Source organism: Lactuca serriola, chromosome 8 (assembly GCF_051521515.1).
Source record: "Lactuca serriola cultivar US96UC23 chromosome 8, Lser_US96UC23_V15, whole genome shotgun sequence".
NCBI classification, from domain to species: Eukaryota; Viridiplantae; Streptophyta; class Magnoliopsida; order Asterales; family Asteraceae; genus Lactuca; species Lactuca serriola.
This window is the reverse complement of record NC_136415.1, coordinates 329901654-329918812: the sequence shown is the minus strand read 5'-3', so window position 1 is coordinate 329918812 and position 17159 is coordinate 329901654. Positions and strand designations below refer to the sequence as shown.

At 40.0% G+C, this 17159-nt stretch overlaps 1 protein-coding gene across 1 annotated transcript; it reads right to left on the bottom strand.

Moving 5' to 3' along the window:
* Nucleotides 1–10534: 10534 nt before the first annotated feature.
* On the bottom strand, nucleotides 10535–15644 carry LOC145066857 (transcription coactivator). Its single transcript, XM_079014110.1, has 10 exons — nucleotides 15297–15644; nucleotides 15005–15094; nucleotides 14738–14842; nucleotides 14443–14544; nucleotides 14253–14337; nucleotides 13922–13991; nucleotides 13764–13808; nucleotides 11612–13657; nucleotides 11308–11524; nucleotides 10535–11220 (listed from the first exon to the last, which is right to left on the bottom strand). Exons 1-10 carry the CDS (start codon nucleotides 15393–15395, stop codon nucleotides 10651–10653), a joined length of 3429 nt encoding a protein of 1142 aa, XP_078870236.1. The 5' UTR covers nucleotides 15396–15644; the 3' UTR covers nucleotides 10535–10650.
* Between the last annotated feature and the right edge of the window lie 1515 nt (nucleotides 15645–17159).

The window sequence follows — 17159 nt, the reverse complement described above, 5'->3', positions numbered from 1 at the left end:
TCAAGGAAAACTCCATTTGGGAGTTTACGGTTTTGTGTTCATAACTAAAAGGGTTTACGGTCGTAAACCCTTGGGTTTACGGTCGTAAACTCACCCTCTTTTTGACCATTTGTTGTTTGAAGACTTCTAAGCCAATCCAAGCATTTCTACTTCATGTTTAAGCCTTAGGAAATGTTTTGTGGCATCAATACACTCCTAAATGGAGTTTATGGTCCATGGACCATTTCTCCATGAGTTTACTATCGTAAACTCTTATGGACTAAGGTATTTTGATGTTTTCAAGTCCCTAGCATAACAAGGAATAAATCTAGATTAGTTTCCTAAGCTTATGAAGGGACTAGGGCCATTTTAACACTCCATTGGGGTGTTTACGGTTTTGGGAGATCCCCAAACCGTAAACACATATAAATGAGGGATTTTGGTGGTTTTCATGTGCTAAACACATCAAGGAAGGATTCTAAGTTAATACCCAAGGCTTAGGATAAGATAAAGCACACCTCGGCACCCTAAATAGGGTTTACGGTCCAAGGTGTTCTTGGACCGTAAACACATTTGATCTTGGTGTTCTTGGACTATTTCTAGATGTGTAGAGGTGTAACAAAGCTTGTAAGACTCTAGGATAGAAGCACTTACAAGTTAGAAGCTCGAAAAGGTCCAAAAGGCCAAGAACACAAGTGCGTGTTCTTGGTGTTCTTGGTGTAAATTGAAGATTGACCCTTTTGGAATGATTTCACGGTTAGATGTGTGTTAAAACACTAGATTAATTCATACAACAACTTAAGAAAGCTAGAAACACTTACTAGATTGAAGAATCCGAAGAAAACCGGGATGATACTTGAGAGAGTTTGGAGTTTACTCTTGAGAGTGAAAGTAAAAAGTGATGAGTTTAGGGAGTAAACTCATGCTTAAGGAATGAGTTTACGGTTTTTAGGGGAGTTTACGGTCCAAACATAAAAGTTTGGCCATGAACTTCTAAGCTACGCGGTATTTGCGGTTTTGAAATTTCAAGACCCGAGACGGCACATCCTTTCACACGTTCGTTTAAAGAATAATTATTATAATAGTCAAAAGAAATTTAAATTTGTTAAAAACAAATAGAAATGAAATTGACTTATAATATGAAGTGATTGACTTTTAGGGTTTGACCGAATGAAAATTTCGGGTTGTCACATTATTCCCTCGTAGGGGAATAGGGACCAAGTCCACCGGAAAGTGCTCATCGAATAACTGTAGAGAACATCCTCTGTGTACCCTTGAAACCCTAACAGTACTATCAGCTGCTATCTCAACCTCAAGTGGACAATCTAGCTCCCCTGGAGCTCTGCTAAACCTCTTGCTAAGCGCAAGAAAGACGAATGATCGGGTAGCCCCCGAATCAAACAATATTGTAGCTGATATGTCGTTCACTGAGAACGACCCTAAACAAAACATATAACCATAAGAAACAATCAATAATAAATGCAGAGGTAAGGAGAAAAATACATACCCGTCACCACGTCAGGAGTCGCTCGCGCCTCCTCTGCTGTCAGCTGAAAATCCCTACTCTTTGCCACTGGCGTCTCAGCTCGGCCCTGACGGCCATCTGTAATCCTCAAAGTAGTAGGAGCAGGTGTTGACACCTTCCCTGCAGCAGCTAAACTCGGACACTGGGACTTTTTATGTTCCCTCTTATTGCAATGGAAGCAAATCAGATATGAGGCCGCAATGGCGGTAGCAATGGCTGTACAATCTCTGCTCATATGCCCACTCCGACCGCACTTGTAGCAGCCGACACTCCCTGCCTTGCATGCCCCATCGTGCAATCTCCCACACTTGCCACACCGAGCGTGGCTATGCTGACTCCTAGCTCTGTGATCTGAACCCTTGGGTTTTTTGCCCGCACTCCCTGTACCTGGAGCCGCCTCTGGCTTCCTCTTTCTCTCCATCTCAAGGTCAATCCCTCTCTCTCGAGCCCTAGCAATCATGTCATCCAGCGTTTTACAGCTGGACCGGATCACAAACTGGCGGATATCACTCCGCAGCATCTCATGATAATGAGCCTTCTTCATTTCCTCATCAGCCGCGTACTGAGGAACAAGAAGAGCCCTCTCCCTGAACTTGGCGGTAATCTCTGCCACTGTCTCTGTGGTCTGGGTAAGATCCTGAAACTCTCTGGCTAACTGCTACACCTCAATGACCGGTGCGAACTTAGCTCTGAACCTGGTAGAAAAATCAGTCCAGGTCATAGCATCCAAAGCTGCGTCATCTGCAATGGCATGACCAACCTCCTCCCACCAATCCCGTGCCCTGTCCTTCAGAAGACAGGACGCCAATCTGACCTTGTCCCCCTCATGACATCTGCTAGTGCGGAAAGCTTTGGCCACATCTTCCAACCATCTAGAAATTGCTATGGGGTCCCGCGCCCCGTGATAATCTGGAGCTCCGCATGCCCGGAACTCCCTAAAAGTAAGCGTGCACGACCCCATCATGGCCGCCACCTCAGCACGGAAGGTGCTCAACCTCTCGTCCATCAACTCTAAGATACCCTCCTTGATCGAACCGAAGATCACAGGAGTCTGCTCAAGTATGGTGCGAGTAATCTCTGAAGAGAGGAACTCCCAAGTCTACTCATCCAACTGCCCGGCCTCCGGGCCTGGTCCTGATCCCCCTCCGGCACCTGAACTGCCGACTGCTGGTCTAGGGCATAATACCACCATTCTAAAACACATGATAAACATCAGGAACACTGATATATCTCGAGGAATCACTATTACCACAAGTTTCCTGGTCTCATCTCAGCTTTCCTCGATTCGAGTACGGATCCTCTGCTTCCAGTAGTGTGGGCCCCTACTACCTTCCACATCTATCCGTACCTTCCTCAAGAACTTCCTCGACTCCACCAAGTCACTACTACTGCTACTGATCTCTGTTATTCTCATCCTAGGCTTGCCCTAGTGAAATCTCTGACTCTACCCGATCCAATCCTCAGTAGCTGAAAGTCTCCTTGTGATGCCAATTAGCCATCACCTGAATACCATCACATGCGGTGAGGCTCAGATAATCCTTCGAGTAAAAGACTCGTCCCTACAACGGTGAGACTCAAACAAGATCTGCGCAATAGGGCCAAATCTAGCACTCTGAGATTATTCAACCCTGTTCACATGTGACGTGACGTATTCACCTAATGGCTAACTCCCATCACTCAGAGTCCCACAAAGCACAAGGCAAGCAGCATTCAGACACAGGAGACTACTCAGGCAATTCTATCCTCTTAACAAGAAACTGTACTAGCATACAATGCTAAGCTCATACTATCAAGCATAACCTAAACAGGCTATCGTTCTGCTGTATACTCGAAACTAGCTTGCAATTTCTCATAAAGTTGAAACACATATATCAGGCACATAAGGCATCCTCCTAGATCCTTAGTCCCATTCTATCATGTTGTTCTACTGAAACTGAAATAGATAATCATACTATAAAATGTATAGTAATTTGGGAGTACTTACTTGAGCTCGGCTGATCGCATGCACCACACCCTTTTTCCTTTATAAAAACTCTTCTTCTTTCTAAGTTCTTTTTCAAAAAAAACATTTTTATTTTGAAAATCTTTACCGTTTCCTTAGTTTGAGTTTAGACACACCCGGAAGTGCATCCGAATCCCTCAAACCAAGGCTCTGATACCAACTTGAAACATCCCGAAATATGACCCGAAAATTTTTGTTTAATAGTTACTAAAAACATCATGTCAATATCATAAAATAAACCAATACGTCAATATCTCAAAATCATATCAAAGTATCACGAGAAAACTGTGTCAAATCACATCTATGAAAAGCTAACAACAACTCCCAGGACAAACTGAAGCTGTGGTGTGTGCGATGCCATCAACCCGAGCTCTTCCCTTTACTTACGGAAGTACCTGAAACCAAAACTGAAACTGTAAGCACAAAGCTTAGTGAGCTCCCCCAAACTACCACATACCATACAATAACATATAAAGCACATATTGGGCCTTGTCCACTGCATCGGACCGAGGTCCGGACTAACTGGGGCCTTGCCCCCTGCATCGGACCGAAGTCCGGAAACTGACTGGGACCTTGTCCCCTGCATCGGACCGAAATCCGGACTAACTGGGGCCTTGCCCCTGCATCGAACCGAAGTCCGGAAACTGACTGGGACCTTGTCCCTTGCATCGGACCGAAGTCCAGAACTAACTGAACAAAGCATAACATAAACATATCAACTAGCATGAACACACATACACTGCATACTGCATCGGGCCGTGGCCCGGAACACATAACACATAAATCCTGTCTGAGCCATGAAGGCATCAAACATACTAACTACTGCATCGGACCGAAGTCCGGAAACTACTGCTAGCTAGACGGGCCGGCATTGTGGCCTTAGACCTGTTCCTACTGGAAGGAAACTCACCTCGTGATGCTGACTGCTAAACTCCTGAATGAGAAATCCCTGACGGCTGCTCCGGCTGCTTCCCAGCTAACATGGGAAATAAAATACTAAATCAGAATAGGGATTCCTCTATGGGTAGAATGACCATTTTACCCCTACTATGGTGTGGGACACAAACATGGCCCAAATCCTTAATTCCTTCTAAGTCCATCTATTGCCCCACTATAGGCCCATTAATGGCCCAATTTGCTATTTTGGGCCTAGAACCCTTTTATTGGGCCTTACTCAACACCAATACTAAATCCTTGGTCCTTAGCAACTGAAGTCTGATGGGCCATAAAGGCCCAAGGACCCTAAGCCTGAAACCCAGCCCACACCAAGGCCCAACACTCAAAACCCAAACTGGCAGCGTACGCGGGGCGTATACCAAGGTACGCTAAGCGTACCGGCTGCTGGCTTGTACGCGGCGCGTACATCCTTGTACGCCCAGCGTACAACTCTATTAAGCCAACATCTCATTAAGTGCTTAATAATCCGATCCAGAAGCTACAAATCCAGATCCTAAGCTTATTCCATGACTTAAGCCATAAAGTTGCTTACTTGATGGCTTACAAATCTCACAAAGGCTCAAACTTCCACAAATAACATTCTACTTCCATAAAACTAACTAGATCTCATGCATGGTTACATATAAGCCACAAAGATCGAAACTTTACTGCTATGGGGACTCTTGAGCTTCAAGGATAGCAATCCCATGCTCCAAAAACGAAGTTGAAATATAAAGATCCTTCCTTTGGACCTAAAAGGTCCAATGTAACAGCCCGGATTCCCAGGTATTAATTATTCTTATAATTTTGGTGATTTGTGAGGAGACTCGGTGAGTTGGAGCTCAAATTCGCCGAGTATGATCGCGGCTTGGGCACAGGTTCGCGTCTGGACTCGGCGAGTCCAAAATGTGGACTCGGCAAGTCCACGCTGTTTAATGAAACCCTAATTTCCAGGGTATGAGACCTATTTAAAGGGGCTTATGGCCGTCATTTGCGGCCACCAACCCCAGAGAGAACCCTAAAGAGTCTTTGAGCGTGTTGTGAGAGAGAAGAGGAAGATCCTTGACTATTTGTGGGTGTTTTTGCATATAGAAGAGGATCAAGGCAAGAGGAGACCAAAGAAGGTGCTAATCCAGTGATTCTTGAGCTCAGAGACTTCATTTGAGGTAACCATTCGTTCCTTTCTCAGTCCTTGGTGTAAATCTTAGAGTTAGGGTTTCTTTGTGGAATGATCCATGGAGTAATTGGCCTCCTCACGTGTTGGTGCTGTAGATCTGGTCCCAAAGAGGTCCAGAGATCCTTTTCCCTCAAGCTTTATGAGTGTTAATGGAGGCCATGAGCTTAGAATAGCATTCTAGAGACCATATCATCAAATAAGGCCTTTGAACCTTTGCATGAGCACCAAGATAGTAACTTTATGTGATGTATGTGCTTGGAAGGACTGGATCTATGAGTTATTGGAACGGATCTGACCTCAGGAGTGAGTTTGAGTTTATGCATGGCATAGACTCGCCGAGTCTGAAGAACAGACTCGGCGAGTAGCATGAAGATTGTCCATAACCACTCAGCGAGTGGTCTTGCCAAGTTAAGGGGTTGACTCAGTAAGTCAGGGAGAGTCAGAGAGGATTGACAGGTGGACTGAGTCAAGCTGGAACTCGCCGAGTTGTTCTTGAGACTCGGCGAGTTGAGTCGTGGTGGCCCCGCAACTCATGCCATGTGGAACTCGTCGAGTTAGGAAAATACTCGACGTGTCGAGAGAGGATCCCAGGGAATCAGTGGATGCGTATAGACTCGCCGAGTCGTTATAGTGCACTCGCCGAGTCCGGTCAAAGTTGACCGATGACCATTGACCAGTGTTGACTTGATAGGGGTAGTCAACCTTAGTTGTGAAAGTGTTAATTAGAGATGTATTGTGTATAGGAGGATTATAGCTCAGGGGATCGAGCGCGAGTGATTTCTGGGATTTGCGAGTTATCGAGATACGCGAGGTGAGTCTTCTCACTATACTTTACCTTGAGTAGGTAATCAGAGTTATGTGACAGAGTATTTGTATGCTATATGTATGTTATGTGTTGTACTGCATTATTTCTATGTGATTTATGCTATGCATGTTTATAGAGTTGGAACCAGAAGGTTCACAGAGATTAGAACCAGAGGGTTCACAGAGTAGGGTCTACGGACCCACAGAGTTATAGCATCGAGTGGCTAATATGTGTTATGTGTGGTATTTTGGGGAACTCACTAAGTTTTGTGCTTACAGTGTTGGTGTTATTTGTTTCAGGTACTAGTGATGACCGTGGGAAGGCGCCGGCTTGATCAGTACACACACAGAGGATTTTTATGTTATCAGATCTTGGGATTTTGATGTAGCATGGATTGAGTTTCAAATATTAATGCTTTTATGAATGTTAAATGATTTGTGTTTTTATGAAATGCGAAAAATTGTTTTGAAATTTACGGTGTTACATCCAAACTTCCAAAAACTCCTAGATCGAAACTTACAAGAGGAAAGTTGGAAGCTTTATACCTCTTTTGAATGCCAAATGAAGGGATGATCCCAGATCTATGAGCTCAAGGTGCTCAAGTTCTTCTTCTTCCACTTCTCTTCTTCTCCTTCTTCACAAAAATAAGCTCAAAGATCAAACACACACAAACAAGGAGCAAAGGGGACGAACTAGGGTTTCTCTGGAGTGAATGATAAGTGAGGAGGCCAAATAGGAGGCTATAATGGGGTTTAAATACGCCTCAACCCCTAAAATTAGGGTTTGCCACCTGGTCGCGTACGTTAGGCGTACCATAAGGTACGCTGCGCGTACGCTCAGCCTCCCCGCGTTTCATTTAATCAGTACGCCAGCGTACAAGAGGGGTTACGCCCCGCGTACGGCTTATGGGCTGCTTACCCTTCGGCCAAAAAAGAGGTCTACTCACAATAACAATTCAATTATAGCCCAATAAATAAACTGAAGAATTAACTAAATTTATACCTCGGAAACGATCGTTACACCCAGTCTTACCACAACCAAACTTTTTTCTGTGGGTCCAGACACTACTTTTGATGTTGGTGGTTCCTCTATTCCACCAGGGTTTACTCCTCCTCGATCTGATCACGATGAGGCTTCTATGAGATTAGCCATGCATTTCGCTGAGGAGCAATTTTTGATGCCTTCTCCTCGCGGTAAAGGTATTTCTATAGGGGATGGTGGTTCTGGAGGAGACAACCTAACTATCTCAGGGCTACAGAAGGAGATATCAGTGTTGAGTCAGAAAAACATTGAGCTTGACATTCGTGTGTTAGATCTTCAAGCTGAAAATTCAAAGCTTAATGTTCAAGTGTCTGAGCTTCAATCTGATAATTCAAAGCTTGGTATGCAAGTAGCTGGTCTTACTAAGGACAAAGATCTAAAGTCAAAACAGATTTCTGATCTTCAAGATCACTTCAATCTCTTGACTTCAAGTTATTTTGAGCTAAAGAAGAAGCTTGAGGAAGACCTCGGTGATAAATACCAGACGTCGGCTGATGAATACAATATCAATCTACATGTTCAAGCCTTTCCAGTTACTTTGCCAACTGGTCAAACATCAGGAGCGGTTAATCGTGTTGAAGATGAGCCTCCTCAAGCCCCCCATGTTTCAGCAACCATTCGCTATGCACAAGAGGAAGCAGCTAAGAAAGGGCAACTGCTGTTTAAAAGAAAACCTAATCAGAATGCTTCTTAGGATGAACTTGCGATTACAATGACTGATCTTGAAGTCGTTCGATTCAGAGATACTTTCGGTGATAGATCGGGAATATTTTCGTGGGGATTTCATGATCCTCTCAAGATGTGGAACGTGCTAAGGAAAAGTGGCAACTCTGAGCTTTACAGAGATAGTCATGATTTCAGTTCATGGACTAGGGTCGATCTGACAGAATTATCTCGAGCTCCTTTCTCCAATCTCACAAACAATCCACAGGCGACTCAGTTCAAGCACTTCCTTGAAGATCAAGTTAAGAAAGGGTTTCCTGCCATGAAAATTGTTGAGTCTGTTATAGTAGAGCATTCTGATATCATTGATCCTAAAACTGACAAGCCTCTGCAAGTTGTGATGTGGCCTGCAACCAAGCAGGTCAAACAGTTCCCTGTGCTTCAAAATTATCAAGATGGATCTCTAAGTTCAATGGAGTGTTGGGTTTTTGATGAAATTACTTCCGTTGCGGTCATCAAGCTCAAGAATGGATGCATTCGACTCTATGATCGAAGAGATTTGTTACAATTCCGAAAATGGGATATTCATCACCTAAGAAACTTTCAGATTTTGGTTGCAGAGGATACTTTTGAGGATGCTGCGAAGGTGTATACAACTATTATTGTTGAGATTCTTAACAAGCGTATGTGGAATGGGGCAATGGGACAAGCAGACGTTATGGTAGTCAATAAAGGTTAACTTCAAGCTAGCACCAAACCAAGGGGGAGATTGAAGGGCCCAAATTAGTGGTTTGGTCTAGGCTTTGCAATGTAATAGTAGTTTGGTTTAGATGGAGTATGTTAGTAGGTGTTATAGCAAGTTTACGATTTGTAATGAGTTTACGGCCGTAAACACCTTACGGCCGTAAACTCTTCTCGGTCGTGGTCCCTATAAATAGAGGGTTAGTCAGACGTATTTTGGTTGTTGATGCCTTATTGTTCACGGCTTTCTATCGAGTTGTACCAAACGTTTATAGCTATAAAACGTGTACAAGCTTGGTTTATTCTCTTTTCGTCTCTATTCTTGTTTTGTGTGATTGTGTTTGCTATTGATCACTGGTAAGATCCGTTCTCAGGACCTTACACAAGGACTAATGACGTGCAAGAGATTCAGTCAAAGTTGATTAAGTCATTCCTTAATTTTAGTATCAATGGCTAATTTTTAGCTCATGTTAGTAGTTGGCATAAGGTCCATGACCATTTCTAATTCCTAGTTTTTAGTTAAGAGTTTGCATGTTTAATTTGATGTAATTTCCATTTTGAAATCGTGAATGAATTATCAGAAAATTGCTCTATCTTGTCTGTTTTCTCAGAAGAATTATCATCTCAAATCGATGTTTATCATATTCCTCCAAGTCTAATCATGTGAATCAACATGGAGTTGGTCAAAAGCATTACTTCAACGAGGAAACTCACAAATCTTTGCGTTTGTACTCATAAACTTTGGCTTCTATGCTTATCAACCGCTTTTAACCCTTTAAGTTGTTCAAAAATTATACATTTTGTAACATATATATTAAGAAGATAGATTTTTGTTTCTATTTAGTTTAAATATCAAATTGTTATTTTGATATAGTACGAGCATCTTTTCTTATATTTATAAGTAAATATATTTCCAATAAACCGATAATTTCTCTTTAAAATTAGCTTATAATTTGTGTTTAAACTTTAAAAATACATAGTTACTAATGTTTCACTCTTTTATACCAAGTCACCTATTGTTTGTTATTTTTACGATTTTAAGTTGTGAACCACCCGTATAGCACACAAGTTTCTACCTAGTAGAAACTAATATTATATATATATATATATATATATATATATATTAAATAGCATGGCTTTAGGTTTTTGACACCATTCTATGAGGGTTTCATAATTTTGGTCCCTTCAATATTTACCCATGCAATCTCCACCCAAAAGTATATCCAATTGTGCAGTCTCCACCCAGAAGTATATCCATTTGTCAAATTGATCCCTGGCTTTTGTAACATCATTCTATTTCAATACTTTTTTTGCATTATTACAAATTTGTTCATTCCTCGGTCAATGAATAGTAAACCCTACTATACACTTTTAGAGTTAGTCTTCGCTATTACATGTTTTTGAAAACTTTGAAACTTTCGTTTTTTGGCCAATTGTATTTTTAAAAAACACTAAATTATTTCTAACCCACGCAACGTATGGGCTCTTTCCTAGTTATGATCAACTAATATCTCAAGTATATATTATTCATCCATTAAACAAAAGCAATCCGATTCACTCAGTTTTTTAAACTTTTGAAAGCAAATAAAGCTAATGAAGTTTTACAACTCCACTATACAGTAGAGAAAAGAGGAACAAAAGGAGAGACGCTAATTGACACTTAACTTTAATATCCAACTAAAGCTTTAACTAACTCACAATATCTACATGTCAAAACAATATACAAAACGGTAGGTTTAAAAATAATAATAATAATAATAAAATAAAAATGGCAGTTTAGTTTACTTGGCTTTCCTTTTGCTGGTGGACTTTTTGGAATTATTAGTAACTGTAATCTTGGGATTGCTACAATTAGGACAAAACCAATCTTCCTCAGGAACATCTTCAAACGGTGGATCACAACAATCGATATGCATCCCAACACCACATCCAATCGAACCGCTTTCATTCCCACACATCAACATTTCTTCACCTCTGTCACGTGATCCACATACCTCACACGCCACATCACTGCTCTCAGGTGTTGTGGGCCCCATTGACTCTTCTTCTTCTTCTTCGATGGTCAAACACCGGTTCTTGAGATTGTTAAATGACCTTTCTGCCCAAACATTTGTATCATATTGGACATGCGATTCAAGGGGATACCCCGGTTTGCATACGTATTCCACAAGGTAATCAGCCGAGACACACGGTATCTCATGTTTTATGAACTCCTGAACCCATATATCCACATGTGGCATGCCAGGGCTCACAATGGCATAATCGATACCAGTGTCTAGAAAGCGGGTGTATGGTGGGGAAGTCGCCACTATTGTCCCATCTCCAGCTTTCACTGCCCGTTTAAGAGTGTCCTGTAACATAATCAAAAAAAAAAAAACATCTTAGAAGAATTTGCTTTGCTATGATGTGTAAGCAAGATTTTTTTTTTTTAAATTTACCAAAGTGGGTGCAATGCATTCCCCGTATATGACAATCCGCATTCCATAAAAGGCACCATGTCCGGTTTTCTCCTTCAAAAGGCGCCACTTCCTCGGAGCTTCCAGGTTAATCTGACCATCTTCACTTAGGCCGTTCTTGTGCCATTCGTAAGGCTCCTCTGTTAGGAATCTTCCTGCCTCGTTACTTGCAGATAAGTAATCAGTCTTGAGAATCCAACTGTCAAGTTAGGTTAAAACTTAGAACCAACCACAAAGCAAGGTAAAGAGTAAAGACTCGAGAGATGTTTTATATTTTGTTGTTTACCTTCCAGATGCAGCCGCAGCAAAGAATTTCTCTGTTCTGCGTATGGGATCAGGGACGATGAAATGAGTTGCCTGATAAGACCATTGGTGAGAGACTCTGCATATTTTCCCTTTTAATGGCCGAATCATCTGCTGGAACTCCCGTCTTTGCAACTTATGTCCACTCAGTATGAACCACTTAGGTTCTTCTGAGTTCACTTTCGTAGACTTAGGGGTAATTTTCTCAGATTTTAAGGCCTGTTTCTGTTTGTTTTTATTTTCAACTGGAATTTGAATATTTTCCTTCTGTGCTTCAAAATCACAGGATCTGGAACTTGGTCTACCCTTCTTGTTAACAGTTTTTGTTTCAGTTCCTTGTTTGACAGAATTAGAAAGACCAATATCTTTCTTAGTTTTGCTTTTAGTTGCCTTGTTGTTCTTCACATTCTCTGTCTCTCCCTGAACCTTATCTTCCTTTTCCTTTTCAGATGGTGAATACAGATGTTCAGTGCTGTTGTCATCATTCTTACAAACACCTTCTTCTGCTGTCTGCAAATCATTTACATTTCTCTTGCTTCTCTTAGAAGCTCGAAGTGGAGTTGGAGTTCCTTCTTCCCTAATTTCAGCTTCCTTCTTATCACTTACATCTTTGACTGAAACAGCTGATTTTTTCTTTGACTTTTTGGTTGAAGGAAGTTTTTTCTCTCTCAATGCTTTAGATTTGTCCACATTCACAGAAACCGAGTTCCCAGCCTCTGAAGCGACTTCAACTTTTTCATTACTTTGATTCACATCATCACCATGTTCATTTTCTTCCATCACTACATCAGCAATATGTGGCCCATGCTCCTCTTTATCCTCTGGAGACTCAGTTTCATCATCCATCTTCTCCTTCTCTATCTCTGAAGCGTCTTCAACTTTTTCATTACTTTGATTCTTGTCATCACCTACTCCCTGAACATCAACTCTATCATTCTGTGGCTCAATGTTTTGTAGATAAATAGAAGCTTTTTGATCCACAGTCTTCTTTTTACCTAGATTCTGTTTAGGGGCAGAAAATTTCTTGGCAATTGACTTCCTTTTCACAGATTTTGAGCCTGATCCAGCGCTCTGTTCATTAATCTCCAAGTTTGGAGTACTTAATTTCTCAATATCACAAGTTGCTGCAGAAGGAGATGATTTCTCAAGACTTTGCATCACATGTTCTGGCTTCTGAGCTTCAGGTATTTCAAATTCAGATTGTATTAACATATCAATATCTCTGCTACCAAACATTGATGCTACACTGGCTTCCTTCAATTCTTCATCAAAGCCTTTGTCTTGTACAGGTGGGGTAGAAATTTCATCACATGTTACACTTTTACCCTTAGAACTTAACACCTTCTTTTCACTTACATAAGGGATGCCAGTTCCCAGTGGTACATGGTTGCTCATTTCAGTAGAGGGATTCTTTTCCTTTTCTTGAAATACACTTTCCATATGGAGACTCTCTTTATTCAATGTGTCTTCGTTGTGACTCGTTTTTTGTAGTTTAGAACTACCAGAAGAAATCTCCATCTTCCTCTTACCAAAAGATGATTCATTTTGCTCCTCTTTTTCTACAAAAGGTGAAGACATGTTGAAGGCATCGCTCAGATTAATCTTCTCCAGTCTTTTAGCACTGTTCATATCACTTGTGTCTGTTGTTGGAGGTGTGGTTCCCATTGGCACTTTCCTAGAGTAAATTGAAGACATGACATTTCTTGATTCGTTTGAAGGAGATTTCTTGAATGCTGAAGAACTTGTAGTTCCTTTAAATAGATTGGATGGCTCACAGGTAAGACCAACAACATTTTTGTTGGGATTAAGAAATTGATCAGATGTGGTCTTCAAAGTCACTGACACATTGTCATTTGCATTTTCAAACCCTTTAGAAGCACTAGTATTTTGTAGACTTGTTGAAGCATCCTGCTTTAACATCATCGAATGATATGGACTTTCCTTCTTCACTTCAGTAAGTCCAGTAACAACCCCTTCTGCTTCATCTTCAGAATCTTTGGCTTCAGCCTCCATCTCCAGCTCATAACCACTGTAGTTACAACAAAAAAGCATTTCAATGAATAACTATGAAGATTTATTTTATATAAGATGTGCATGCATATACAATTGACAGAAAAATTCAGTCTCAGTCTCACCTTCTAGTATAATCTGCTTCTGAGACAATCTCCCATGCCTTTAAACTGGAAAATGAAGAGAGGAAATCAAGGTCAGAAACTTGAACTTTATAGAAGCTTACAGTATAATGAATTAAACAAATAAATTATAAAAAAAGGTAAACAAACAAGATGCATACCAGTCTTCTAACCATCGATGGTTGATAAGCTTTATCCTCTTCATTTTCTTTGCAAGCAGATACTTCTCCCCTAACAAATTGAAACATAACAATTTACACTTCCAACCATGACATGCAAATTACATAAACAGGTGACAAATAGGACCTAACAACATCTATCCTGATAAAACCTCAAAAATCTTAAACACTAGGCATGCCAATATAAAAATGCAAATGCTGTAGGACCATTCATAGTTTATCAAGTTCAAAAAAAAAAACTTGATCTTTCATCTAAAAAGATAACCAAAAGACAAAAAGAATGAAGTATAGCCAAGAAGAGAACATATGACACCTTCAAATTTGTAGCATATAAGATGAGTAACCTTGTTTGCTATCAGTGGTTTTGAAAACTGCGCACCCATCAAATCAACCATGGTCTGTAACAAAAAAAAAAACATGGGATAATTTTCAGATGATATAAAGCCATTATCTTGTTGAATAAAAATGTTTGAGTGCAGTTAGCAGATCAGAAATAGGCAAACCATAATGTCCTCGCGATCTTCACGTTGATACCCTGTTAAACATATAACTAGTGACTTTCCACCTGGAATCCCGTTCAAATCTCTCACTGGTCTGTACATTACCTGTGATTAGAACCGGTATCAGTGCTGCAAAAAATTTGCAATGGTTTTTTCGATTTTCATATCGTGGAAAAGATCATAATAAGCTGTCTCCCTTATTTTAATCTCAAAGAAATTCTAAGAACTAATTTTAAGTGCATATGGTGGAAGGGTGTATCTGATTGTTCGCAAATTGGATGGGGGTAAATGTAATTACCGAGGTTGGATCCACAGGTACTCCAACGTCAAAGCTATGATCAGCCCATAGGCCAGAGACTAATATCTTCCCATCTCTTCTGGCAGCAACACAAACGGGATCATCCTGCAACATCCAACACGAAGATATCTATAGTTAAATCATCAATAGCTGAAACCGGATAAGAAAAACGGACTCCAGTAGCCTAATATAAGAAAAAGCACATGAAATACAAATTGGGGAATCCGGGGAGGTGAGAATTGACATAACGAGGGGTGGTAAATTTACATAGACAAGCTTATTGACAATAACATGAGTGCAATTGGGACCATATACACCAGCATCAATGCCCCCGCCATTAACAAGCCTCCGTGAAACCTGTAAATATAATTCAAAATATAAGCGAGAAGTCCAAGTTCGAATTTCTTCCGATACCTCGTGATAGCAATTAAATACTTATAAAAATGAACACAAGTTTGTTAAGACGGGTAGTCTCCAACAACATATCCTCCATCAAGCCAACTTACTGAGCAATGTGAAAGTTATGAACAAATCAATAACCAAAAAAACTATTTTGAACCTGAGCTTTGTTGATAGGATCGAAACCAAGAAGAACAAAGCGAATGCCATGGAAGACTTGAGATGGACGGTCAAACGGCGAATTTTGATGGTTTTCCATCGTTCTTCCCAACTTGTTCACCGGACGTGGGAAAAGTGGCGGTGGTTTGAAAAGAGACTGAAATCCGGAAGATTGGAGGTGATGAAACTACAGATCGTCGATGAGAAACTGATGAAAGCATGAGATGAATGAATCGCAGGGATAGATGAACGAAATGCAAAGCTTCTCGGGGAAGGAGTATGGATAGTGATTGGAATGAAATGAATGACGGCAAGGGTAAAAAGGGGATTTTACAGCTGTATTCAATTTTTTTGTTTTCGATTTTGAACAGAGAGCGGGAGAAAATAAAAAGTTTCGCTGAATATCCCGCCGTTTGATGGATGTGGATCGTAATTTGCAAGTTTTGACACGTGGATGTTCATGTTCTTGAATCTTCATCCCCCACGTCACACCTTTTTTCAATGGAGCATTTAGCCCATTGTCTCGATTATCGGATGCAATGTGGGGCTTTGGGCTGTTCATTTAAACTTGCGGGTTGGGCTTGGACCTCATGAATCCGTCTTGCTTTCTCAAACCAATAAATTATGAAATGGAAAAAAGAATCACATGATCAATAAATCAACTCTAAATAATAACTAAATCTACTGATCTACTCCTTCAAGCAAAGAGACGAAACCGATACCGGGTTCTTTTAGCTTATTTGAGAACCGAGGATTGGACCTACCAAGTACCAAATACATAAGGTTTTCCGGTATGGGGCACAACCCCACGTGTGATGTCAAATCTTGTTTAGCCGTTGGCGGAAACACCGGTCAGTATGATGTAGAGATAATTGGATATCGACAACATGTACAATCAAACAAAAAGGTATATTTTAAATATTTATTTATTATTGATTTTTTGAAGGAATACATTGTTTTTAAATAGACACAAACTCCTAAAAACAAACGATACTAAACTTCAACAACTCTATTTCATACCTCAGTTTTACTAGTGTGACACTCCTCCACACTCATCTTCGTGATAATACATGTATTTTGAAAGTCAACATAATGTTTGTGAGTGTACGAGTTTTTTTTTTTTTTTTTTTTGATCTTTTTAAGAATCTTTTTCTTTGAGAAAACATTTCTTAATTATTAATTTAACTTCTATCTTTTTAAGATATTTAACGATTTTAGCGTATGTTGATTAAGATATTTTTATTAATTCTAATTTACTATCTCTTTTTAGGATATCTAACAATCCTAACATATTTTAATTAAGATATCTTTTATTAATCCTAATTTATTATATTTTTAGGATATCTAACGATCCTAACATATTTTAATTAGTATATCTTTTATTAATTCTAATTTACTATCTCTTTTTAGGATATCTAACGATCCTAACATATTTAATTAAGATATCTTTTATTAATCCTAATTTACTATCTTTTTAGGATATTTAACGATCCTAACGTATTTTAATTACCATACCAGGTGTCCCTAATGGTAATCTAAACTTTAAGGCAATTTTTAATGTATTATCGTCAGCCCTTATAATCGACGCTATGACCATAAATGTACCCCAAATCATGACGCTTAACGTCAAATAGTAACTTATATGGAAGGTATCATGTCGAGATTGTAGCTAGCAATCGCAAGTGGGGTTGTCATGGCCCCATATAGATCTATATATAATTTCTTAACTCTCGCAAAACTAACGATTATATGTATTGGGGATATGTTGAATTTAATCAATGTTTTTGGATGAATAACCAACTCACTAACGCATTAACCCTAAAATTTTATCTTTTATCTTTTAATCTTTTATCTTATCATAATT